This window comes from Neopelma chrysocephalum, unplaced genomic scaffold, assembly GCF_003984885.1.
Source record: "Neopelma chrysocephalum unplaced genomic scaffold, ASM398488v2 Primary Assembly neopelma1_172, whole genome shotgun sequence".
In the NCBI taxonomy this organism is placed as follows: domain Eukaryota; kingdom Metazoa; phylum Chordata; class Aves; order Passeriformes; family Pipridae; genus Neopelma; species Neopelma chrysocephalum.
This window is the reverse complement of record NW_020897834.1, coordinates 71,001-95,686: the sequence shown is the minus strand read 5'-3', so window position 1 is coordinate 95,686 and position 24,686 is coordinate 71,001. Positions and strand designations below refer to the sequence as shown.

At 60.9% G+C, this 24,686-nt stretch overlaps 1 protein-coding gene across 3 annotated transcripts in view; it reads left to right on the top strand.

Moving 5' to 3' along the window:
* The window catches only part of PPFIA4 (PTPRF interacting protein alpha 4), a 62,861-nt gene that overhangs the window by 27,372 nt on the left and 10,803 nt on the right, over positions 1 to 24,686 (top strand). For 2 of the 3 annotated variants that reach the window (XM_027701896.1, XM_027701895.1), the window contains exons 3-21: positions 7,623 to 7,724; positions 7,814 to 7,978; positions 9,253 to 9,327; positions 10,881 to 10,970; positions 11,474 to 11,695; positions 12,065 to 12,211; positions 12,301 to 12,435; positions 12,976 to 13,059; positions 13,857 to 13,988; positions 15,587 to 15,649; positions 16,762 to 16,853; positions 19,464 to 19,596; positions 20,681 to 20,886; positions 21,281 to 21,521; positions 21,749 to 21,784; positions 22,381 to 22,514; positions 22,677 to 22,834; positions 23,380 to 23,473; positions 23,708 to 23,789. In XM_027701896.1, the coding sequence (XP_027557697.1) occupies positions 7,623 to 7,724; positions 7,814 to 7,978; positions 9,253 to 9,327; positions 10,881 to 10,970; positions 11,474 to 11,695; positions 12,065 to 12,211; positions 12,301 to 12,435; positions 12,976 to 13,059; positions 13,857 to 13,988; positions 15,587 to 15,649; positions 16,762 to 16,853; positions 19,464 to 19,596; positions 20,681 to 20,886; positions 21,281 to 21,521; positions 21,749 to 21,784; positions 22,381 to 22,514; positions 22,677 to 22,834; positions 23,380 to 23,473; positions 23,708 to 23,789 (2,391 nt within the window). The remainder of the gene's footprint in view (positions 1 to 7,622; positions 7,725 to 7,813; positions 7,979 to 9,252; positions 9,328 to 10,880; positions 10,971 to 11,473; positions 11,696 to 12,064; positions 12,212 to 12,300; positions 12,436 to 12,975; positions 13,060 to 13,856; positions 13,989 to 15,586; positions 15,650 to 16,761; positions 16,854 to 19,463; positions 19,597 to 20,680; positions 20,887 to 21,280; positions 21,522 to 21,748; positions 21,785 to 22,380; positions 22,515 to 22,676; positions 22,835 to 23,379; positions 23,474 to 23,707; positions 23,790 to 24,686) is intronic. The other variant, XM_027701897.1, reaches the window with a different exon arrangement.

Below are 24,686 nucleotides of genomic sequence, written 5' to 3'. Positions count from 1 at the left end.
TGCTCAGCAACAACCCAGGGCACGGGGAATGCTCAGCAACAACCCAGGGCATGGGGAGTCAGGGCTCTCCTTGGCTCCCCTGGGCTGTCTGGGGTTGCTCTGCTCCTGGTTCCTCACCTGCAGGACCCCCTCCAGGTGCTCCAGAGACCTGGACTTGGGCTCAACCTCCACAAAGATGCTCAGGGCAGGAGAGGGTGAGGTGGATCAGCATCACAGGGCTGTGCAGGGGGATCCGAGCTGCCCACTGTCCCTGTGGGGCCTTGTGGGACAGGGCACAGTGTCCCAGGGCCCAGATTTGGGGGAACAGGGATTTTGGGGGGGCTTTTGCACTGCTCCATTGTGGGTGTGATGTGATGAGGAGCCCAGCAGCCAGGGGAGACAGGAGCCTTCAAATGTTTATATCCATTCTGACTGTGCCAGTGCTGAGAGCTGGGATCCTCCTTGCCTGGGCGCCGGAGTTTGGGGCACCCCGGGGAGATGGGAAATTCCTCATGGATCAAAGCTGGTGGCACAAGCAGGACAGAGCTGGAGCTGGTGGCTGCCCAGCTCTCTGCATCCCTGCTCCTCTCTGGATGGGGGAAAGCAGCTGGGGAGGAAGGCAAACCACGTCTCCAAGCACGGAGCTGGGCTGGTTCTGGCTCTGCAAAAATCCCAGCAGGGATTCTGGGGGCTCCTGGGGACGAGCTGCTCCCTGTCCTCAGTGATGTGCTGCGATATTCCCAAGTGCTGGGTACATCCAGGGCCACAACATTCCCAAGTGCTGGGTACATCCAGCACCATGACATTCCCAAGTGCTGGGTGCATCCAGGGCCAGCACCATGACATTCCAAGTGCTGGGTGCATCCAGCACCATGACATTCCCAAGTGCTGGGTGCATCCAGCACCATGACATTCCAAGTGCTGGGTACATCCAGCACCATGACATTCCCAAGTGCTGGGTGCATCCAGCACCACCCCCGTGTGCCGGCGGGGGTTGTTCCCCTCAGCTCCCTGCTCCTGTGCCAGCATTCCAGAGGGAGCACTCCAGGTCACCCTGACGCTCCCGCTGCCCGCCCCGCCACAGCCGCCCGGGATTAAGGGATGCGGATTTATCCTCCTCTCCCGCTCCGGGAGCGGGCCCTCGGAGCCTCGGCACGGGTGGGGTGTGCACGGAGCAAACTGGGTCAGGGCACAGGGACCCGCCGGCAGCGCCGCACCCGCGGCCCCGCCGGGTGCCCCCCGCTCCGCCGGGGCCGCGTCCCGCTCCCCCCGCCCCGGGATGTGACCAGGGGGGCGGCCCATGGGGAATTCCCCCCGCCTGCCGCTGCCTGTCCCCGCGCGGGCGGGTGGTACCCGGTGCCCGCTGTGCCCCCCGGCCCCGGGGCTGCCCCCGCGGGACATGAGGGCTCGCCATGGACTCGGGAAGCAAAGCCAAAGGCGCCCACCCGCCCAATGGGATTAACCCCAGCATGTACCAGGTAAGGGGGGCACCCCCAGGGCGGGTCCCTTCCCCGGGACACCGTGTGGGGCCGTCCCCCGGGTCTGCCTCTTCCTCCTTTGTGAGCCCTTTTGCCCGGGAGCTTCCTGCGATGTGTCAGACCCCGCTGGGACGGGATCCAAGCGGGATTGCTGGGAGAAACCTTTCTTTGGGGGCAGGGTTGGCCTCCCACGGGGCTGACATCCCCAGAGGGCCGGGTTGGAGCTGCTCGGAGGATGCACTGCCCGGGAGGCTGGCAGGGAGGGAGGCTCGGGATGTGGCACTCGGCATCCTCTCAGGGAAGAGTGGCAGCTGGAGGCTGCTGTGCCGGCACGGGATCTAAAGGGATGGGCAGGGAATGGGTGTCTGGGGCAGATCCACGCGTGGGATGTGCTTGTCCAGGGCAAACCCCTGCGTGGGGCAGGCAGGGCATGTGTGTCTGCTGCAGATCCGTGTTTGGGGCAGGCAGGGAATGTGCCTGTGCGTGGGACAGGCAGGGAATGTGCCTGTGCGTGGGACAGGCAGGGATGTGTCTGTCCATGGTACAGGCAGGGATGTGCTCATCCATGGGCAGGCAGGGATGTGCTCATCCATGGTACAGGCAGGGATGTGTGTGTCCATGGGGCAGGCAGGGATGTGCCTGTCCATGGGACAGGCAGGGATGTGCTCATCCATGGTACAGGCAGGGATGTGTCTGTCTATGGGGCAGGCAGGGATGTGTCTGTCCGTGGGCAGGCAAGGATGTGCTCATCCGTGGGACAGGCAGGGATGTGTGTGTCCATGGGACAGGCAGGGATGTGCTCATCCATGGGCAGGCAGGGGATGCTCCAGGGATGCTCCAGGATGCTCCTGCCTGTGGCTCCCATTCCCCCGTAGCCAAAGCCATCCCCACCCCCAGCCCATGGGGGCATCCCTCAGCCCCCAAAAGGCAGAACTGCAGGGCGATTTCCCGGGGAGCCTAAGCTGCCTTAATGCTTCTTACATGATTTATTTATTCATGTGGGAGTGCTGAACGTGCCTTAATCGCCCTGGAAGCTCCCGGCTCCAATCCTGCCGCCCTCCCCAGTTCCCAGGGAGCGTGTGGCCACTGATCGAGCCCTGAGTGGGGTCTGGGTGCTCTCACAGCCCCCCCAGAGCCCTGGCACAGGTGCCAGCTCCCTCCTGCCCGGCCACCCAGCTCCTGGGTGTGGGTGGACCCGGGGATGTGACATCCAGGTGTATCCAGGTGTGTTCCCAGGGCGGGGTCCCGTGTGGGATGGAACTCCTCCCTCCCCTGGGCTGTCTGGGGGGTTTGGCAGGAGTCCCTGTCCCCAGCGGTGTCAGGGGGAGAACAGGCTCCCAAATTCCACAGGGCTGCTGTGCTGAGGGCACCGATGGCTGTGGAAACCTCCCACGGTTCATCCATCCGGGGAGCTGAGAACTGACCTTTTTGGATAGACCCCATAAGACTCCCTGAGCTCCATGGAGGTCCCTCAGGAGCTGGGGAGGGTCCTGGCACCAAACAACCGCCCCAAATGCTTCCCTTTAACTTAAAAAGATATTTAGGGTTAACTAGTGAAGAACAGCATGAACACAGGAACCTCAGCAGCCCTGGGTGGGGGGAAAACACCCACGGGGTGAGACCCTTAAGGTGTCTCCAGATTTTGGGGAGTTATGGAGGGATCTGGCAGCTGTTGGACCGTGGGTCATGCTCCCACAATACCAGGCCCCTGCTTGCTCTGTGAGGGTGGAAATACTCCTCCTGACCACGTGCTGAGAAGGGAGGACACCAGTTCCCGTGGACGGTCTCTCAGAGCCCCAGAGCTGTAGCCAGGAGGTGCAGGACGTGCTCAGTGCTGGGGGTGGGTGATGGTGGGAGCCCTGGGTTTACCCGGCGGGATTTAATCTCTGTAATCCCCTGCTGCACATCCTGGGGTTGTGTTCATCCCCCGGGCTCCGGTTTGGGGCCTTCTCATCATCCTGCACCCCTCCTGGGGCACAGGGGCCATGGGGGTGCCAGCCCCCAGCAGGGACAGGCCAAGGCTGGGGCTCCATCCCTGCGTTGTGCCGAGTCAGCAGCTCTGGATTCCTGGCACACCCTTCCCACACATCCACGCCAGGGCCCCTCAGGAGCAATCACTCCAATTAGGGGCTTTAAATTGCCATTAATCCTGCAGCTGGAGCCGGTGTGTCCCCGGGCTGGGTGTGTTGGAGCAGCAGCAGCCTTGCTCCTGCCACAAATTCCGGGAGAATTCCTCTCGTGGTGGTGCATCCCTGGCTGTGCTGCCCATGGCAGTGGGAAAGGCAGGAGGTGGCCCTGGGCTGGGGGGCTTTTGTATTTCTCTTCTCCCCCTGAGCTTCTTAAACCCCTCCTTGCTTTCCCAGCCATCTGCATGGGGTTGGTTCCTGGCTGCCTTCCAGCTCTTCCCTGTGCCTTCCCCGCTGGTGCAACCCCAAACCCCCAACATTCCTGGTGCTCACCGAAGATTCCAGCCCCGATCCACAGCATCCCTCTGGGTCTCCCTCCCTGCTCTGAGGTCTCCACCTGCTCCCCCTCCCCCTGGGCCTTGGGGCCGAGCCCAGCCCATTGTGCTGAGGGTGCTTTGGTTTTAATCCCAATTAGCTGCTTCCTGGGCCACTGTGTTTCCCACTGGGCTCCCGAGGGCTCCCGGGGCTGTGTCTCCTCATCCCTCCTCTGACTGAAGATCAGGCACCTCTCCTTCACTTTCTAATCTGGTTATAGGTGTCCCTACTTAGTCCAGGAGCTGATCTGAGCCAGGGGCAGGCCTGGGAGGCTCCTGGCCGTGGCCAGGGCTGAGGGAAATCATCTGGATCTTCTTTATCCGCACTTTGCTGGGATGTAGGACACTGGCACGCCGTGGGTGGGGGTGCAGGCTGCTCTCCACAGTGTGACACTGCAGCCAGGAGCTGGGGACAGCTGCTCACGGTCCCCAAACTGTCCCGGTGGCCCGGAGTGAGGTGGCAGTGCCGGCACCTGGCACAGCCCGGGCTGGGGGAGGTGGGTCCACGCGGGTGCTGGAGTGATTTATCCCTATTTTTCCTTCCCAAGGCATCCAAACAAGGCCCGTGTACTCGGCTCACCCTCCCTGCCGGCCTGGCTCGCCTCGGGGCCGTTGCTATTTTTGGTGTAAACGTTCCTTTTTGCGGCCTTTCCCCGGGGGACGACGCTCGTCCAGGGGTCCTTTATTTGCCGTGGGATGCCGGGACACGGAGCGCGGGATGCAGGCGGCCATTCCCGGCGGGATGGAGGGCTCGGGGAGGAGCAGCCCGAGGGGATGGGATGGGATGGGATGGGATGGGATGGGATGGGATGGGATGGGATGGGATGGGCAGGGAGCGGAGCCGCTCCGTGTCTGACCCGCTGACCGGGTATTGCCGGGCCGGCCGCGGGGGGGGCTGCCCGTCTCTCTCCGGAGGATTTTCTCCCGTTTAATCCCCTCTTTCGGGATGAAAGGCTGATTGTGGGCACAATCTGTGCAGCCTCCCCACCCCAGCGCGGGGCTAGGAGAGCTGGGTCCTGGAGATCCCGGTCCCCTTCCCCCGCTGCCTCCCATCCGTCCCGCGCTGCCTCGGTCGCTCCAGTGGGAAGAGCATCCATGGCCACAGTCTCTGTTTTCCCTGCCGGCCACGGGGCAGAGCAGATCCGGGGGCTTTGGATCCGCAAGGCTCCTGCCCCAGTGGTGGAAGAGCCCACAGTGTTTCCCCGCCTGCTGAACGACATTCCCGGGGCCACCACGGCTGCCGGGATGCTCTTCCCGAGCTCCTTAAGCCTCGCTGCCCGTGTCTCGGCACGTTGAGGGGCCGGGGGAGTGACACATCCCTGAATCTGAAGCAGCCCGGCGGTGCACGGGCTCCCCGCGCTGCTGCTTCCTGCTCGCCGGCATTCCCAGCCCGGATTTAATCCGCAGGGATGCTCAGGAGCTGCTCGCAGCGATTGCATAACCCACGGAACACACACGGGGGGGGGTGAGGCTGGGCTGCGCAGGGCTGGGATCCCACCGGGCCGGGATCCCCCTGGCTGGGAGAGCTGGGATCCCACTGAGCTGGGAGAGCCGGGATCCCACCAAGCCGGGATCCCCCCCGCTGGGAGAGCTGGGCTCTGGGAAGGGCTGGGCTGGCACAGCGGGTTCTCGGGGCAGCTGCGTCTGCAGTGGGGTCACTGCACGGGGGAGACTGTGGGATGGGCCAGGAGTGAGTGTGGGAGGGGGCCTGGGCACAGCAGAGGCTGGTGATGGAGGTTTGGGGGAGAACTGATGGGGACAGGGGTGACCCCAGAGCTGGAGGGGTCTCTGGGGAAGAGATGAGGACAGGGATGATCCCAGGACTGGGGTGATCCCAGGACAGGGGTGACAGCAGGTCTGGAGTGGTCCCTAGGGAAGGGTTGGGAACAGGGATGAGCCCAGGACTTGGGTGATCGCAGGACTGGAGTGATCCTTGGGGCAGGGATGGAGAAAGAGATGAGTCCAGGGCTGGAGGGTTCTCTGGGGAAGGGATGGGGACAGGGGTGATCCCAGGGGTGATCCCAGGACTGGAGTGATCCCTGTGGAAGGGATGGGGACAGGGATGGTCCTGGGGCTGGAGGGGTCCCTGGGGAAGGCCTGGAGCAGGAGTGGGTCTGGGAAGGAGCCGAGGAACTCAGGCCCTGGGGTGATGCCAGGGTGAGGATGTGAGGGGGCAGCCCCTGGGGCAGGTGAGGGGCAGGAGAGCAGCTGTTCACAGGGACAAGGACTCTTCCCTTCCCCACACTGGGACCTGCTCGAGTCCTGTCCCCCTGTGGGGCCGCAGCTTCCCCAGTGCCACCACCACCCCCAGCAGCCCCAGGCTGCAGAAACCCCTCCAGCAGGGGAGGGTCGGGGTGGGAAGGGAGAGGGAAAATCTCCGGGATGAAAAAGCTCTGGATTTCTTGGAGCTTCAGCTGCTGCAGGAGGTCTCACTTGGAGCTGAGCAGAGCATTTGGTTCAGCCTAAGCCTCAACGTTTTGCTTTGGTTTGAAGGGGTTTTATTTGTTTAACCTGAAAATTGAAGTGATAGAGAATTTCGTGCTGTAAAACCGCTCTCAGCCCCCAGTGGAAATCTGGTTTGTTAATGCTCCATCAAATCCTTCTCAGCTTCTTCTGAAACCCTTTGCCTTTTAAAATTCTTCTCAGCAACACTGTGGAAGTGGTGTAAATTCACGGCTCATTCCCACATTTGCATTTTTCACCCTAAAAAATCCCAGCTGTGAAACGTCTCCTGGTCCTGGCACCGCTCGGGGACGGACGGAGCAGCAGTGGGAGGTGCTCCTGGGCTCCCCCAGCTGCTGGGGGGTCAGTTTTTAAGGGCAAACCAACCCTCCCGCATCCTGGGAACTTCAGGGGGAGTTTCCTTTCCCTTCTAACACAGCCACGAGTGGGATTGGTGTTTCCCAGGAGCCCATCCCGAGGGATGTGCTGGCTGGGCAGCTCTCCTTTGGCATTGCCCTGGGCATGGCTCTTCCTGGCTGTCACCTCCTGGTGACAGGAGCAGGAACTGGTGGCACCTGGCACGTGTCCTGCTGTGTCCCATCCCCCTCCTCTGGGATTTGGGGCCCAGGGCTGCCCTGTGGGAAGCTTGATGGGGCTCCACACGCTGGACTGGGGCAGGTCTTGCTCTTTCCTTTGGAAGGAGATTTTTTGGATGATTCCAGGTCCTGAGGCCGTGGCAGAGGCTGGCTGAGGGCCAGGGGATTGAGACTGGCTGAGGGCCAGGGCATTCATCCTGGCTGGCTTTGTGGGGAGCTTTGGCCTCATGGGAGGCTCCAGGGTGGGTGCTCTGCACCGAGGGGACAGTGGGAGTGGGAACACGCTGGTGGCCTTGGCTGGGAAGCTCTAAATGCCATCGAGCACCTCTGGAGCTGCAGAGCAGTGTCTCCTGTCACTGGACACCAAACCAAATGGGTAAATATCGGGATGCTGCATTTTTTCTTGTGCAAAACCCTTGGAGAGGCCGGGAATGTGGCCTGGGATGTGCTTCCCCACCGACTTCCTGACGCTGCCCTCTCCCTGGTCGGGTTTGGGTGGGAAGTGCCCCGTGCTGGAGGTCCCGGCAGCGGGGTTGGAACCCTGGCCCCATCCCCACCCCTGTGCCCCCATCCCCACCCCTGTGCCCCCATGCCCGTCCCCGTGCCCCTCACACCCCGTGTCCGCAGGAGTTCGCGACGCTGACGCGGGAGCTCAGCGCCTGCCGGGAGCAGCTCCTGGAGCGCGAGGAGGAGATCTCGGAGCTGAAGGCCGAGCGCAACAACACCCGGGTAAGGGCGGGGCCGTCGCTGTCCCGGGGATGTGGGACACCCTCCCCGAGCCCAGTGGTGACCCCCCCCTCACTCTGCCCCCCCTGCAGCTCCTGCTGGAGCACCTGGAGTGCCTGGTGTCCCGGCACGAGCGCTCCCTCCGCATGACCGTGGTCAAGCGCCAGGCACAGTCCCCGTCCGGCGTCTCCAGCGAGGTCGAGGTGCTCAAGGCTCTCAAGTCGCTCTTCGAGCATCACAAGGCGCTGGATGAGAAGGTGAGGAGGTGTCACACTCTGGAGTTTGAGCTGTAAGCTCTGCCCAGAGCGCTTATGTTTTATTTAGGACTTTTTAAAAGCCTCAAATTCGCATCCAGAGGAAGAGTCACACACTCCTCTCTTAAGAGAAGTTCTCTTAATTTAGTGAGGAAAAGAAGGTGTTTTGGTGAAAGGTTTTACAGGAGTTAAAATACAACCAAGGAAAAATGTTTTACTAAGATACCCAGCACAAAGACCCGTTCCACAGAATTGATATGCCAGCTTGAGTAAAACACAGTTCACAGGTTTTAAGTTGCCCACAAGAGAAAGGAAAGATTAAAAGAAGAGAACAGGTTAAAAGGGTAAAGAAAAAGAGAAGAAAGGGAGAAGGAGAAAGAGGAAAGGAAGGTCAGAATTCCGTGTATGTGTCCACTGAGTGACAGTTTTTGCAGGGTATTTATACCCGTGACCAAACAACTTACAAAGTTTTATTTTAAAGGTGCATTCATAGCGAGTTAGTGCACAAACAGCTTAAAAGTGCATCCCTACAGAGTCGGTGCACAACAACTTGCAAAGTTTTGTACTTACTATTAAATAGTCGTTATAATTACACATATATTTTAAGACCAATATGTGACTACTCTTGTATTAAAATATTGATTACTGTTTGCTGAAGCTCTTTTCTTGAGCTTACACCTCATTTTATCGGGAGGGCAGGTCCTTACTGGCCTCTCTTGAGCTCTTCTCTTACCTGGTCACTGGGGGAGTTTTCTGTTTACAAGCAGTTACAATCTGGTATTTATTGAAACCAAACTCGTGGTTACATTTTACAACTTTATACTTGTGCTAAGGGCAGTTAAGTGCTGTAGGCCTGAAGCCTCGAGTCCTTGTTTCACGTGGAGCCCTTCAGGAGAAAGGCCTTGGATACCCCAAAGCTGCCCCTGGGAGCTGGGGGGGCTGCCAAGGGGGTTTGGGGCTGTTGGGGACAGGGAGCTCCCCTGAGCCCCTCGTGGGGGCTGGCACTGGGCACTCCGGGTCAGCCTCTGCACTGTGGCTCTTGTTCCTCCTGGTTCCTTTGCCTCAACCATCTCCTCCCTCTGCCAGGGGATGTCTCCAGGCTGTCCAGGCCACAGATCTCCCAGAGCTGGCCCAGCCTTTCCCTTCCTCCCCCACCACGGGATGATGCTGAGCCCGTGAATCCCCCCGAGCCTGGCAGGGCTGGGGGCTTGCCTGGATTCTGGGCACCCTCCTCGTGGATCAGTAACGGCCTCTGCTGTTGTTTCCCACCCCTGCAGGTCCGGGAACGCCTGAGAGCAGCCCTGGAGCGAGTGGCCACCTTGGAGGAGCAGCTCGTGGACGCCCATCGGCAGGTGAGGGGCACCTGGGCACCCACCCCCGGGCCCTTCCCGGGGCACTGGAGCTGCTCCCCGGGACATTCGTGGTTGAAGTTGCTCAAACACCACCCTCAGTTGGTTGTGCAGATCAGATAGATGGTGTTTGGGCCTTTCTGGTGGGAGGCTTTTGTTCTGAACTGGCTGCTTCCATGAAGGATTGTCTGTGTTTGAGGGAACCTTGCAAAGGTTCTGGAACCCTTTGTCTCCCAGGTGAGGTTCCCCCTGTTCTTTTGGCTGTTTGGGGTTCATTTCACTGACACAAACCAACCTGAGTCTGAATCGTTTCAGGGGACTGAGGGTGACTTGGGATCTCCCTGCTTCAGCAGAGAGACCCAAACCTTGCTTCTCCAAGCCCCTCACCTTGCATTCCCCACCTTTTTCCTTGCTGGAGCCCTGGAATGGGGACCTTGCTGTCCCCACCCTCCAGCCCTTTTCATCCTAGAATCCCAGATTCCCAGAAGGGTTTGGGTGGGAAGGACCTTAAAGCTCATCTCGTTCCACCCCTTGCCATGGGCAGGGACACCTTCCACTATCCCAGGTTGCTCCAAACCTCATCCAGCCTGGCTGTGAACACTTCCAGGGATGGGCTGTTCTTGGAGAGGCATTAACCCTGTTTTCCTTCCTGAAGTTTGTGCCCGGCCACTGCTGCCCAAAGGGAAGAGCCATCCCTCGGCCTGGCCAAGTTCTTCTCCTCTCTCCAGTTCCCAGGATAAGCCTGGTGGTGCTTCCTCAGGCTCCCAGGTCCCTCACCTCGCAGGGATCATTCCCCATCCTCTCTCCCCAGAGCAGGACATGATGTCAGTGTTTGTCCCCTGCTCCTGCCGCACCAGGTTTCAAATCTGTCTGGCTGCCAACCAGTAACGTGAGCTGGGAGCCCTGGGATACAGGGCTCAGATCCCTGAGGACTCCCCAGGAAAACCTCCCTCAGTGCTCACCTTCACAGCCCCTCTGCCTCCCTCTCTCTTGGAATCATGGAACCGTTGAGGTTGGAGAAGACCTCCAAGGCCATCGAGTCCAACCTTTGACCAAACACCCCCATGACACAGAACCATGTCATGAAATGCCACATCCACTTGTTTTTTGGACACTTCCAGGGATGGGGACTCCACCACTGCCCTGGGCAGCTGTGCCAGGGCCTGACCACCTTTTCCAGGAAGAAATTTTTCCCCAATATCCAACCTAAACCTCTCCTGGAGCAACTTGAGGCCATTTCCTCTTGTCCTGTCCCTTGTTCCCTGGGAGCAGAGCCTGACCCCCTCCCTGGCTTCCCCATCCTGTCAGGGAGTTGCAGAGCCAGAAGGTCCCCCCTGAGCCTCCTTTTCTCCAGGCTGAGCCCCCCCAGCTCCCTGAGCAGCTCCTGGTGCTCCAGACCCTTCCCAGATCCCTTCCCTTCCCTGGACACACTCCAGCCCCTCAGTGTCTCTCTTGTTGTGAGGGGCCCAGAGCTACCCCCAGGACTGGAGGTGTGACCCCCCCAGTGCCCTGTCTCTGCAGCCCAGATCCATGGGTTGATCCCTGTTCCCGTGCAGGTGGCAGCTCTCCAGCAAGGAGCCGTGCGGGAGGCTCCGGCGGGAGAGCGGGATGAGCCCAAGGAACCAGCCCCGAAGCTTCCCTGGAAGGTGAGAGCCCCGGGAACCCCTGCTCTGACCACGCTCAGGGAGGACGTAGTTCCTCCAACCCCCCTGTTATGGCTCCAGGGGGGTGCTGAGAACCCATTTTCCCTCTCCCTTGGGCCCTTCCTGGTGGATCCAGCCCATTCCTGAGTGGTGCCAGGATGCTCCCGGGGGCTCTGCTTCCCAGAGCTCACAGAATCCCAGAATGGTTTGGGTGGGAAGGGACCTTGAAGACCATCCCTTTCCAACCCCCTGCCATGGGCAGGGACACCTTCCAGCAGGTGCCCTGGGAAGCCCTCAGCCATCCCCATTCCATCGTGCCTGTGGAAGCCCCATCCCTGGCCAGAGGAGGCTGTTCCCGGGGGATCCCAGAGCCCCGTGTCTCCACTCCCACCCCTCCCCCAGGTCCCTGCAGGGCCACACTGCCCCGTTGTGTGGCTGCAGGCAGTGCCAGAGCCCGGGAGCTGTGGGGCAGCCTGGCATCCCCCTCCCTCTGTGCCGCCCTGCAGCGACTCTCCAACGGCTCCGTGCACCCCGAGGACGAGGCCGGGCGGGTGGTGGAGCTGCAGGAGCTCCTGGAGAAGCAGAACTTCGAGGTGGTGCAGGCCAAGGAGCGCATCTCTGCTCTGGCTGCCAGCGTGGCCGAGCTGGAGGAGGACCTGGGCACTGCCAGGAAGGACCTCATCAAATCTGAGGAGATGAGCAGCAAGTACCAGAGGGACCTGCGAGAGGTGAGCCACTGCCTCCTGCTCTGCCAGGCCTGGGATCAGCAGCAGCCAGGCTGGGAAGGCCCTGGAAGTCCTGCTGCCTGCAGGGCATTGCCCAAAAGAGCCCACTGCCTCTGGGACACTGTCCCCAGGTCCACCAGCAGGACTTCCCTGAGGTGACAGGCAGACCTGGGCCAGTGAGCTGTGTCCTTGCTAGGAGGTTTTCCTGGGATTACTCGACTCCCCCTTTATCTCTGTCCCACTCTCCTGTCCCTCATCCCTGTCCAAGGCAGGCTTTTCCCCGTGTTCTTGGACTCGGGGTGTCCCAGGCTCGCTGGGTGCCCCAGTTATTCCCATACTGGTGGTCACAGATCAGGATGTGACATTCCCCAGGCCCTGGCACAGAAAGAGGACATGGAAGAGAGGATCACCACGCTGGAGAAGCGCTACCTGGCAGCCCAGAGAGAGGCCACCTCCATCCACGACCTCAACGACAAGCTGGAGAACGAGCTGGCCAACAAGGAGTCCCTGCACCGCCAGGTACCGGGGCCGTGCCCGCGGGCTCCCCGTCACCTCGGGGCCCTGGGGGTGGCTCAGGTGGGCAGGCACCCACCCTGGCTGCCCCCCAGTGCGAGGAGAAGGCCCGGCACCTGCAGGAGCTGCTGGAGCTGGCGGAGCAGAAGCTGCAGCAGACGATGCGCAAGGCGGAGACGCTGCCCGAGGTGGAGGCGGAGCTGGCCCAGCGCATCGCCGCCCTCACCAAGGCAAGGGGAGGGGGCACCGCGGGGCAGAGACGGGGGGGAGGGCAGGAACCCGCAGGGATGGAGCCCCTGGCAGCCCAGGGCACCCCATGCTCAGTCCCAGCTGGGGCTTCTCTGTCCTGTGCCGTCCCCGGGGCTGCAGGGACGAGGCACCGTTTTGAAATCCTCCACGGGTGGGGTTTGCTCCCGTCCTTCCCTCAGCCCCTTTCTCCAAGGCAGAGATGGCCCTGCTGAGACCACTGGGACCACTCTGGGAAGAGGAGGAAGAGGAAGGACCAGGCTGGGTGTGGGAGGGTGCAGGCCTGGAGGGGGGGTGGACGTGGCCATCCCTGCCCTTCCTGGGTGCTGGAATGGTGCTCAGTCCCTCTCAGGGCACCTCCAGCTCCTCTCACCGTGCTGGCAGAGCTGGTTTGGGCTCCCAGTGAGTGGGAGAGAGGTGCTGCATCCCAGGAAAGATGTGGATGAGTGGATGGATGGAGGGATGCGGGAGGGCCCTCGTGGTTCTGGGGAGCATCATCCAGAGGGCTGCTCTGCTTTTCCCAGGCAGAAGAGAGGCACGGGAGCATCGAGGAGCATCTCCGGCAGCTGGAGACCCAGCTGGAGGAGAAGAACCAGGAGCTGGCCAGGGTAAGTGCTGCCCCTGCAGTCCTGATCCAGCCTTGGCTGCCCTTCCCTCGGTGTCTGGACACCCGGGCACACCCGGTGCCTCCGGAGCAGGGTGGGGAGAGCAGTCTGGGTGAGCCTTTCCCATCCAGGACCTCTCAAACTGGAGCCACACAGGAGCTCATGGCACTCTCTGCTGTGCCTTTCCCCTCTCTCAGGTGTCCAGGTCTTTCTGCCGACATTCCACACCCACTCCTCTCCCAGCAGCTCCCCCTGGGGCAGGCTGGGACCCCCAGTGCAGGGTGGAAGGGGAGGTTCCAGCTCAGGAGCAGGATCAGCAGGATCCAAAGGGCAGGGAGGCTGGGCTGCTGTGCCAGGGGCTGCACAGTCCCTGCTGTCCTGCTTGGCCAGTGCCTGGGCTGTCCCTGCAGGAGCTGGGATGCCCTTTTCCTGGGCATTATGGATGTGCTCTTGGCAAAGCCCCAGTGGTTTTGTCCCAGGACAGACATTTGCAAATCCAGAAGTCCAGCATCCCTTGGGGTTTGGGATGAGCCCCAGTGTGGTTGTTCCTGGCAGATGCACAGCTGGATCTTTCTTGAGGGTCAGGCAGGCAGGATCTCCTTGAATCCTGTCCTCTCTCCCGTTCATCCCTGGCTGGGAGTGTCAGAAAACCACAACAGTGCTGGAAGGGGTGGATTTGTCCCCAAAAGCTGGGCCTGGTGGGGTAGCTCTTACCCCAGGGCAGGCACAGGATGGCAGGGGGGCACTGAGGCCCTGGGGGCAGGAGGATCAGCCCCTCTGGTCACCGTTTGCTGCCCCAGGCCCGGCAGAGGGAGAAGATGAACGAGGAGCACAACAAGCGGCTGTCGGACACCGTGGACCGGCTGCTGAGCGAGTCCAACGAGCGGCTGCAGCTGCACCTCAAGGAGAGGATGGCGGCCCTGGAGGAGAAGGTACTGCCTGGGGGGCAGGGGGGCCTCTGGGGGGCTGTGGGGTTGTTGAGGGGTCTGCAGCCCCTCTGGTGTGGAGCTTCACCCCGGCCATGGCACGAAGCATCTGTGCAGGGATGGAGAAATGAGCACATGCAGGACTCCAGCCCTGTGGGATCACAGGGAACTGCTCCATGGCTCACCCCAGCCTGGTGAGACCCACTTTCTACTGCCTCCCACCTCCCTCAGCAGCAAGACTTGTCCTGCTCCGTTCCCTCCCTCCCCAGTGTCTCTGCTGTCACGGCCTCAGTGCCCCCCGTGCCCGGCTGTCAGAGCAGATCCCAACTGCATTTTGCAGGAAAAAAATGCAGCATTCATCCTGTCCCACTGCCCACCCCTTCAAACCCTCCTGTCCCCCAAACCCAGGATGATGTGTCCTCTCCAAGCCAGGGCAGTGCCCCTGAGCAGCCTCCCAGCTCCCACCCCGCTCCTGGGAACGGGGTTTTCCTTGGAGCAAAGCAGCTGGAGCTGCTGCTGCCCCAGTGTGAGTTCAATCAGCTGGAGAGCAGCTGGCTCCGGGCAAGGATTCACCTCCCAGTGCCAGTGGGAGGTCAGGCCTTGGTAACTCTGCTCCCTTTGGGTTCCTGCAGGGCCCAGACTCCCCTCAGCTGGGGCACACAGGACTCCATCCCCCCCAGTGCCCCCCGGCCTGGCTCTGTGTCCCCGCTGCTGTCCCCTCCTGTCCCCACCCACGTGTGGCTCTGCCAGTGTGTCCAGTCCTCCAGCAGTGTGTCCAGGGGCTCTGGGTAAAGAGCAGCACCATGGGGATGAGCCCAAACACCACCCCAGCAAGTGACAGGGAGCAGAGGGGTGGCCCCTGCTCCCCAGCCTGGTGCCACCCAGAGAGTTTCTCCAGGTCTTTCACGGAAAAAAAAGTGACCCTGTTTGACTTCCAGCTTTCCTCCCCCCCAAAAAAGAGCACTAGGGCAGGCAGCTGCAAACTCCACAGGGGAGGTTTAGATGAGATATTAGGATAAAAAAACCAATTCACAGGAAGTTTTATAGTGTTGGCACAGGCTGCCCGGGGCAGGGGTGGAGTCACCATCCCTGGGAGGGATCAGCAAACGCAGGGATGTGGCACCTGGGGACAGGGTTTAGGGCTGAACGGTTGGACTCAGATCCCAGAGGGCTTTTCCAACCTTTTCCCAACAATTCTGTGGTTCTGTGGACACACTTGCTCTCTCCCCTGGCTTGGATGCAGGGGACACTTTTTCCCTTGATCCCACTGCCCCAGGGGGAGTTGAGCTCCTCTCACACACAGTTCTAACCCTCCAGCCCTGCCCATCCAACCCCTGGTCTCTGTTGGCCCCCCCTGCCCCGGGGGTGGGGCAGGAGATGGTCCATGGCCACCCTGCTCGAGGGGCAGGATCTGCAGAGGAGACCTGTCCATGGGCATGTGGGTGTTCCTGCAGCTCAGGGAGCCTTTGCCACCCCTGTGCCCAGTGCCCATCCCACGGAGATCCCACTCTGCCTATTCCAAACCGTTTCCTAAACGATCTCTCTTTTTCTTTCCTCTTTTTATTCCCTTTTATTTTCTTTGGCGTTTGTTTTTTTTTTTAAAGAACACATTGTTACAAGAGCTGGAAAACACCCAAAAGCAGATAGAGGAACACCAGCACGACAAGGTAAATGAGGCTGCAGGGAGCCTGCCCCAGTGACTGCATTTCCTCACTCCAAACCCCAGGATAGGGGCGGTGGCTCCTCCCAAAGTGCCCTAGTTTTGGAGGAGCTGGGATCCTGGAATGCCCAGCAGCAGGAGGGCACAAACTCACCCACGCAGTGGCTGGGTGGAAGCTGCCACCCACCTCCCTGGAGACCCCCGGGGCGGGTCCCTGCCAGGCATGTTTGGTCATGTCACTGTGTTTCTGTCACACTCATCCATCCCCAAGGCCTGGGGGGCTCTGCCCATGGATAGAGGAGGGATCAGGCAGCAACATCCCCTTCCCCTTGAGGCTTTCTCAGACTTAGGGGGGATCAGCTCCTCGCCCAGCCTGCAGGAGCCCTGTAGGTCTCACACTCTGAGCTGAAGCATCTCAGTATGACCTGCATGAACCCCCGTTGACCCGTGCTGGAAACCTGGACAGTTGTTGCAGCTTTTGGAAGCTTTTGGCAGCAATGGGAAGCTTTTGGGATGTGCCTCATGTCTCGTGCATGGCTGGGGGGGCTGGGGGTCTGCTCTCCTCCTTGGCCAAGGCCTCACTGTCCCAGATGCTCCAAGGACACTGTCGGGATGTCACCCGCCCTGGCTCAGCCTGTTTGCCCCCCTGACTGGATCCTGCTGGGCAGGAGAATCCCCTCTCCCCTCCCTCCTTCCCTGCCTGCAGCCTCCCCTCTCCCATCTCCCAGTGCAGCTTCCCCCTGGGAATGGGGCTGGCAGCAGGAGGGGCAGGACCAGCAGCAAATCTGGCTTGTTGGTCCCTCCCTGCTGGTCCTTTGCCAAGGGACAAAGTGCAGCGTGGAGCAAAACCAGAGCATCCAACTCTCCTCCATCTCCCAAACCAGCATGGCTTGAGCACACACACTGTGTCTGTCTGTCTGTCCTGTGACCCCTCCCAAGCATCCTCCTCCTCTGTGCCTGCATGAGCTGTTTCTTTACTGTCCAAGATGCTTTAAACCCGGAGTGGGGGGTTTTGAAGGGAATATGAACCTGGAATGGCCCGGGATGTGGATTCCCCCAGCCCTGGCAGCTCCTCAGAGCCAAACCCAACCCCTGCCTGTCCCGTCTCACCCCGAACAGCGGCGACTGTCTGACGAGATCGACAAGCTGAGGCTGGAGGTGGATCAGCTCAAGACCAGGAGTGGGACCTTCGTGGAGAGTGTTCACTCCAGGTAAGAGCCCAGCCCCTGCAGCCCCAGCTCTGGGGGCGTTTTGCTTTAGAGAACCCCCAAGTGCTGTTGGCATCAAGCATCTCTGGTGGCTCTCAGGGCAGGCTCAGCTCCAGCCCTGCAGTGCTGTCCATCCTTGGATCTGCCCTGGATCTAAACACAGACTGTTTAGATCAGCCCAGACCAGTGAATGGCCCAAAATTTGCTCTTCTGAGGGTGAAAAACCACTGGGCATTGTTTCTTTTTCTGCACAAAAGGCTTGGGAGTTAATTTTCCACAGAAGCTGGAAGTTCACCTGTGGTGTGCAGGGGGAGGAAGAGGAATCATTTTTGAGGTGTTGCAGGTCAAAGAGAATGAACTCCTCCATTTTTTCCCCTCTTTCTGCCATGGTCCTCCCACACCCTTTCATTTAAAGTCTCTGGGAGATGGGGACATCCCAGCCCAGAGCTGCTGGAGCAGAGGTGAGTCCGTGGAGTCTCAGCCTCCAGCACTGACTGGGATGCCCAGCAGGAAAACAGGGGGGTGGAAAAGGAGATGACAGCTCAACGTGCACCCCAGGGTGCTGCTGCAGCCACCCAGGAGAGCACACCCTCTCCTGAGCACTCTCAGCATGGGTTCAAGACACCGAGGGGTCAATGGGAGCAAAATTCCCCTCTCAGGAAGGCTGGAAAAGCTGGGAAGGAGCCACTGGGACCAACCTCAAACCTGCCAGCAGAGAGTGCAAGGTCTGGAGGCCCCAGGACTGTTGTGGAGAGAAGAAAAGGGGAGAGTGAGGAAGAGCCTGTGAGGATCAAGGGTGGCTGAGTGCTGGAGGAGAGTCTGGAGCACGTGTGGGACCCCTTTGGGTCTGTGAGAGCAGGGTGGACAATCTGATGGGTTTTTTTTTAATATTTCTTGGAGGAAAAATCAACAGAAATCTGGAGCTGCAGAGTAATCCCCCAGCTGAAAGGTCAGCTTTTGCCTGAGGTGCCTTTGTCTGGTCTTAGCTGGGGAGCAGCTTTGTCAGCAGCTCAAATCCCCCCTGAAACTCGGGCTGTGCCTTCACCTGCACAGCCCAGGCTGGCACAGCCCAGCTGCTCGTGGGGGTGGTTTTGTCTGGGCTCACTGGGGAGCCCAGGCCTGGATCTGTGCTGCAAACCAGGCCCACCATGGTGGGCAAACATGACCTGCCTCGGACACCTGCTTTTGTCACCTGAAATGCAGCTTAAATTCAATAAACCTCGTGGCTCCTGTGGGAATGTGTGCAGGGAAGAACGACCCTGTGCCCCTGGTTGGATGCTCAGGGCAAGGAGGAACAGCCAGGAAATGTGGAGACATGGATGAGTGCTGGGAGTGGCAGAAAGTGTCCTTGTGTCCAGCAGCCTCTGCCGTGCTCTGCCTGGCACAGGAGCTGCTCCCCAGCATGGAGGAGGAGGAGGAGGAGGAGAAGGAAGAAGTTCCAGCTGGTTCCTGCTGGGAGACCCCAGACAGTGCTCATGTCCTCACACCTGGAAGGTGCTTCAAGTGGGATTTTATTCACAGAGTTATGGAATCATTAAGTTTGGAAAAGGCCTCCAAGGTCAAGTCCAACCTTTGTCCAAGTCCCATTCCCACTAAACCATCTCACCAAGTGCCACATCCACTCATTTTTTGAACACTTCCAGGGTGCTGACTCCACCACTGCCCTGGCAGCCTGTGCCAGTGCTTGACCACTCTGTCAGTGAAAAAGATTTTCCTGATACCAACCTGAGCCTCCCCTGGTGCGACTTGAGGCCGTTCCCCCCTGTCCTGTCACTTGTTCCCCCATCAGGGTGTTTTTTCATGAAAATGTTGAAGGAAACAGAGAAAGGAGAGGAGCTCCCTGGCTGGCCCCCGTGGTGCACGTGGGGATGGAGAAGACACAGGTTGTGCTGTGGGTGTTGGGAGGTTTGAGCTGTTCTGGAGGGGGAAAGGCAGGAGGAGCCTGTTCAGCCCCCCCTGCACTGGGGGGTTTTGGGGACAACTGGCTGGATTCCCCCCTGGGGTGCACAGGATGGGGAGGGAGCAGCGTCGGAGGGCCCAGGGCAGAACTTCCTACACCCTGTGGGAAAGGTGGAGTCTCCTGAGGGGAGAATCATCGGGGTCTGCAGCTTCCTCCCAAGGGGCAGCTCCGATCTCTGCTCTGTGTGAGCAGGGACAGCAGCCAGGGAATGGCTGGAGCTGTGTCAGGGCAGGCTCAGGTTGGATCTCAGGCAAAGGTTCTTCCCCCAGAGGGTGGTTGGCACTGCCCAGGCTCCCCAGGGCAGTGGGCACAGCCCCAAGGCTGCCAGAGCTCCAGGAGGGTTTGGACAATGCTCTCAGGGACAGAGTGGGATTGTTGGGGTGTCTGTGCAGGGCCAGGAGTTGGATTGGATGATCCCTGGGGGGCCCTTCCAGCTCAGAATATTTTATGACTCTGTGAGTCTCTGAGCACATCTCCAGGGCCAGTAGGGTGGGAATGGGACACTTTCTCCAGATCCGGGTTTTTGCTGGGATGGGCATCCCGGAATGGCCTCATCCTCCTGCTCTGTCCTGAGCAGCCTGGGCTGCCAGGGGGGCAGCCCGGGCACCCTGGCACAGCGGAGCAGTGCCCACCACAGGGCTCTCTGTCCCCAGGTCCCACATGGGCAGTGCCACAGACCTGCGCTTCCCGCTGGTCCACGCGCCCGCCGAGCCCTTCGGAGCGGCCCCGGGGCTGCCCCGGGCACAGAAGGGTCGGTTCGCTGCCAGGAGGGAGGAGTCAGCCAAGGTAACCCGGCTGGGGCAGGGGTGGGGCTGGGACCTGCTCCTGCCTGGCATCCTGGCATCGTGGGGCTGGGATCTGCTCCTGCCTGGCGTCCCAGTCTCGTGCGTCCTGATTTGGGGGTGTGGGGCAGTTCCCTCTGCCTGGTGCGTGGGTGGGGTAAGGAGGGAGTGCTGGTTTAAAAGGAAAGCAGCGGCAGAAACGAGCCCAACTCGACAGAGATCACAAGTCAGCGTTACAATTTACTAAAACGATTGCAATAAGTGCAATGATACGGAGAAAACTGGTTTTAACCCCCAAAGACAGATGTATAACCCAGCACCCTGGGGCAAGAACAGAGCAGTGTTCCTGGGCCCCTGTGCTGAGCTCCACGTGGCCCCCCCGGGGGCAAAGGAAAAGGAAAGGAAAGCTGTTGGTCAGGATGGTGGTCACAGTTCTGTTGGAGTTCTGGATCCTCCTCTGGATCCACCAGTGGTCCCAGCAGTGCCCAGACCCCAGAGTGGATGTGCTCAGGTTGAGGTGGGAATGCCCAGTGCCTCCCCCAGGGCGGGGAGTGTCCCGAGGGGGGATTGAACTCTGTGAGCCCCGGGATGTTTTTGGAACCTTCGATGGTCTGGGTGGCTGCAGCTGCCCCTTGTGCCAGTCCAAGGTGGCCCATGAGCAGAGATGAGCCCTCGGGCTGGGGGTGAAGGGGCTGATGCCTCCCTGGAGGGGAGTTCCCAGGGCTGAGCCATTGGTGTGAGGACAAAGAAACGCTGCCCTGTCTGCAGGGTTCTGAGAGCCTGAGGTGCCAGGTGTGCCCTGGGCAGCTGTGCAAACAATCCCTTTATTACCAGTCCCTCAGCAATGGCACAGAGGGTGTAGCACACACAGTTTTGGTTATCCCTTTATTACCAGTCCCTCAGCAATGGCACAGAGGGTGTAGCACACACAGGTTTGGTTATCCCACATGGGCGATAAACTGGTCCCTGTGACTGGGACAGAAGGGTTTCCCTTGGGGTCACACTGAGCTGTAACTCCTGCTTGGGGAGGGCTCCAGTCTGGCTTTTCGGGGGTGCCGTGTAGGACCAGTGGCCCTTGTCCCCCCCAGGACTGGGAGCAGGCCCAGGCAGGTGCTGTCCTGGCCACGGGGCCCCACAGCTTCGACAGCGACCCCGACATCTCGGACGTGGACGAGGACGACCGTGAGACGCTCTTCAGCTCCATGGACGTGCTCTCCCCTGGGGGGCACTCGGATGCCCAGACGTTGGCCATGATGCTCCAGGAGCAGCTGGATGCCATCAATGAGGAGATCAGGTAGTGACCTTGGCCAAACCCCACCCCTGCTTTGTGCTGAAGTGGCTCTGGGGGGGAGTCTCTGATGCCCTAAAACTGAGGCCTTGATGCATCTTCAGCCAGAGAAATGGCTCCAGAACATCCAGCCACAGGGCTTGGTCCTTCCTGCCTGTGGCTCCTTGTCCCTCAGCTGCACCACTGCTGGATCACAGGGTTGTTATTTTAAGAAAAGCTCCCTATGAGCATTAAAAGAAGCCACGGTGTGTGTCACCCCTGGTTTCTGGGGATCCCGGTGGATCTTGCTGCCATTCCTGGAGACTGGAGGGGCTTGAGTCACAGCACCAGGGAAGGGGAAAGGATGTCCTGTGGCCGGGAGGGGTGAGATGACCCCCTGAGCCCCCTCCCGCTCCCCCAGGATGATCCAGGAGGAGAAGGAATCCACCGAGCTGCGCGCGGAGGAGCTGGAAACGCGCGTCACGAGCGGCAGCATGGAGGGCCTCAACCTCACCCAGCTCTGCAAGAGGGCCTCCATCCCCACCTCCCTGACCGCCCTGTCCCTGGCCAGCTCGTCCCCCCCCCTGAGCGGCCGCTCCACGCCCAAGCTGAGCTCGCGCAGCGCGGCGCAGGACCTGGACCGCATGGGCATCATGACGCTGGTGAGGGGCCGGGGGCTCTGAGGGGCTGGGCAGGGGGTGTGTGTGACTGTCTGGGGTGGGAGCGATGCCCTGGCACCCTCAGGGCTGTGTGTGGGGGGGGTGGAGGGGGGGTGCCCGTGGTTGTGTCTCCAGCCTGGCACGCCTGGCCCCGGGCCTGCTCTGCTGGGGGGGTTCTCCATTAACTGCCCCCCTTTCTGTGTCTCTCTCGCTTTCCCCCTTGCAATCAGCCCAGCGACTTGAGGAAGCACCGGAGGAAACTGCTAGTGAGTGGCTCCCATCCCGTTGGTTTTTGTCCAAGCCCTTTTTCCAGCCTGCTCCTGGCTCTGCCCACGCCGGGTCAGGGGGCAGCAGGCGCGGGATGGAGCTGGGGCACCCCAGGGATTTGGCAGGAGGATCATGGGGATCCCCAAAGGTGCTTGGACACGTTCCCGCCGGCAGCCTGGGGGGTCTGGCAGGACGTGGGGAGGTTCAGAAAGCCACTGGGTCCTCAAACATTGTGTCCCCTCTGGCGTTTGGGACATTCCCATCTGTGCTCCTCAGAGCCCTCTGCTCAGGGCCAGCAGCTTCTGTCTCCACACCCTGACCTGGACCATGGGGCTGCATCCTCTCACCTCCCTATTCCCAGGATCTCGGCCACGTGGCCACGTCCTCCCCATCCTGGAACCATTGCCAGAGCTCTTGGGCCTCTGGAACCATTGCCAGGGCTCTTAATTCAGGCCAATCCCGGAGCGTGGCGAAGCCTCAGGGCTCTGGTGGCTCTTTTGGCCATGCCTCCATGGAGCAAGAGAGAGGCAGGCAGCAGGGCAAGGATGGAGCTGGGCTCTGGCTGCCCTCCCTCACGGCCTCTCCGCTTGTTCAGTCGCCCGCAGCTCGGGACGAGAGCCGGGAGGACAAAACCACCATCAAGTGCGAGACGTCCCCGCCTTCCTCTCCCAGGGCGTTGAGGCTGGAGAAGCTGGGCCACCCTGCTCTGAGCCAGGAGGACGGGAAGGGGTAAGTGGAGCACCCCTGGGAGATCACCCTGGCACCTGCTCCCTCGGTCTGGGGATGGACACAGGGCATGGGTGGGATTGTGAGGTGGGCTGATTGTGGGTTTGTGCCCTGCTCGGGAATAACCTCCAGGCTTTGCTGTTCCTCTCCCTCCTCCGTCCCCAGCTCGCTGGAGGATCAGGCCAGCAACCCCAGCAGCAGCCAGGACTCCCTGCACAAGGGCTCCAAGAGGAAGGGGATCAAATCCTCCATCGGGCGCTTGTTTGGGAAAAAGGAGAAGGGTCGCTTGATCCAGCTGAGCAGAGAAGGGGCCACAGGGCAGGGTCTGTGACAGCCCCATCCCTGCATGCGGGGCCAGGCCCTGCACCCTCCCGGCCTGCCTGGCCTTGGGGTGCTCCTGGGGGAGGGGTGGAGGGGCAGGGACACCCCTGCTGCTTTGGGAATGTCGGGGGGTTGGAGCCTGGTGCCTTCTCCCCGTGGCCGGAGCGTTGGTGTCACCCTGGTGCTCTGCCAGAGCTGGGGGGTGGGTGGTGACTCCCCATTCCTGTATCTGTGATGTCCCCAAACCTGCTCCCCTCCCCATGGGACCTCGTGGGGTTGGCAGAGCCCTTTGACAGGAGCTGCTTTTCCACTCCCAAATCCTTCCCTGCTCCCACGCTGAGCATTTTGAAACAGGAGAGGTGGCAGGTGGGAATTCCCTTGGGCTTCCCAGGGAGGCAGGGGAGCCTCGTGGTGGGTTGGACATGGAGACTGTCCCTCCTGTGCTGTGACTGTGGGGACAGTGGCAGTGCCCACACTGGCCCTGGGGGATGTCATGCTGACCCTGGGACGTCACACTGACCTGGGGGTGTCTTCCTTCCCCCCACAGTGGTGCTGACTGACCCAGAGGGGAGCATCCAGGACCCCCTGGGCCTGGGCAAGCTGGGTGCTCAGGCTGAGAAGGATCGGCGCCTGAGGAAGAAGTGAGTGAACTTCCTTCCCTACCCCAGCAGGAAAAGGATGGCTGGGGAGCCATGGCATGGATCTGGGAGTTGCTGGGAAGTCCTCTCATCCTTGCCCTCCCTTAGATCCTGTTACCTCCTTCCTTGCTTTGCCTCCAGCTGGTTCTCGCTGCCCGTGGCCTGTTCCCTTTCAGGAGCTGCTCCCTTCCCCCCAAAACCCCCAGTAAATCACTTCTCTGGTTCTTTTCCTCCCAGGCACGAGCTCCTGGAAGAGGCTCGGAGGAAAGGGTTGCCCTTTGCTCACTGGGATGGCCCCACGGTCGTGTCCTGGCTGGAGGTGAGGCAGAGCCTGTCATTGTCCCCATGCTGTCCCCACTGGGCTGGGATCGCTCCCCCAGCCCCCCCAGTCCCACCAGGCTTGGTCCAGGCACTGGTGGCTGCAAATCCTGGGGGAGCAGAGGAGATCCCCCAGATCCCTCACAGGATCTGCAGAGCTGTGGTTTGAGGAGAACTTTGGGTTAGAGCCCAGGTCTGGTGAGGAGCAGCTGAGGGAGCTGGGGAAGGGTCTGGAGCAGCAGGAGCAGCTGAGGGAGCTGGGGGGGCTCAGCCTGGAGAAAAGGAGGCTCAGGGGGGACCTTCTGGCTCTGCAACCCCCTGACAGGAGGGGGGAGCCGGGGGGGGTCGGGCTCTGCTCCCAGGGAACAAGGGACAGGAGGAGAGGGAACAGCCTCAGGCTGTGCCAGGGAGGGTCAGGTTGGATACTGGGGAAAATTACATCTGGAGAGGGTGCTCAGGCCTTGGCAGGGGCTGCCCAGGGCAGTGGTGGAGTCCCCATCCCTGGAAGTGTCCAACAAACCCGTGGATGTGGCACTTGGGGCCGTGGGTTGGTGGTGAACGTGGCAGTGCTGGGGAACAGTTGGACTTGGTGACCTCAGAGGCTTTTTCCAAGCTCAGTGATCCCATGATCCCATGGAAGGCTGGGCTGTGCCCAGCACACACAGGGCTGCCCACGGGCCACCTGCACAAGGTCCAACCATAAAGAGCCCATGTGGGGCATCAGCTTTGATACTGAGCTTCAACCGGGGTGGCTCAGTGAGCAGTGGGGTGGCTCAGGGGGCAGTGGGATGGGTCAGTGGGCAATGGGGTGGCTCAGCTGGGCAATGGGGTAGATCAGTGGGCAATGGGGTGGCTCAGGGGGCAGTGGGGTGGGTCAGTGGGCAGTGGGGTGGCTCAG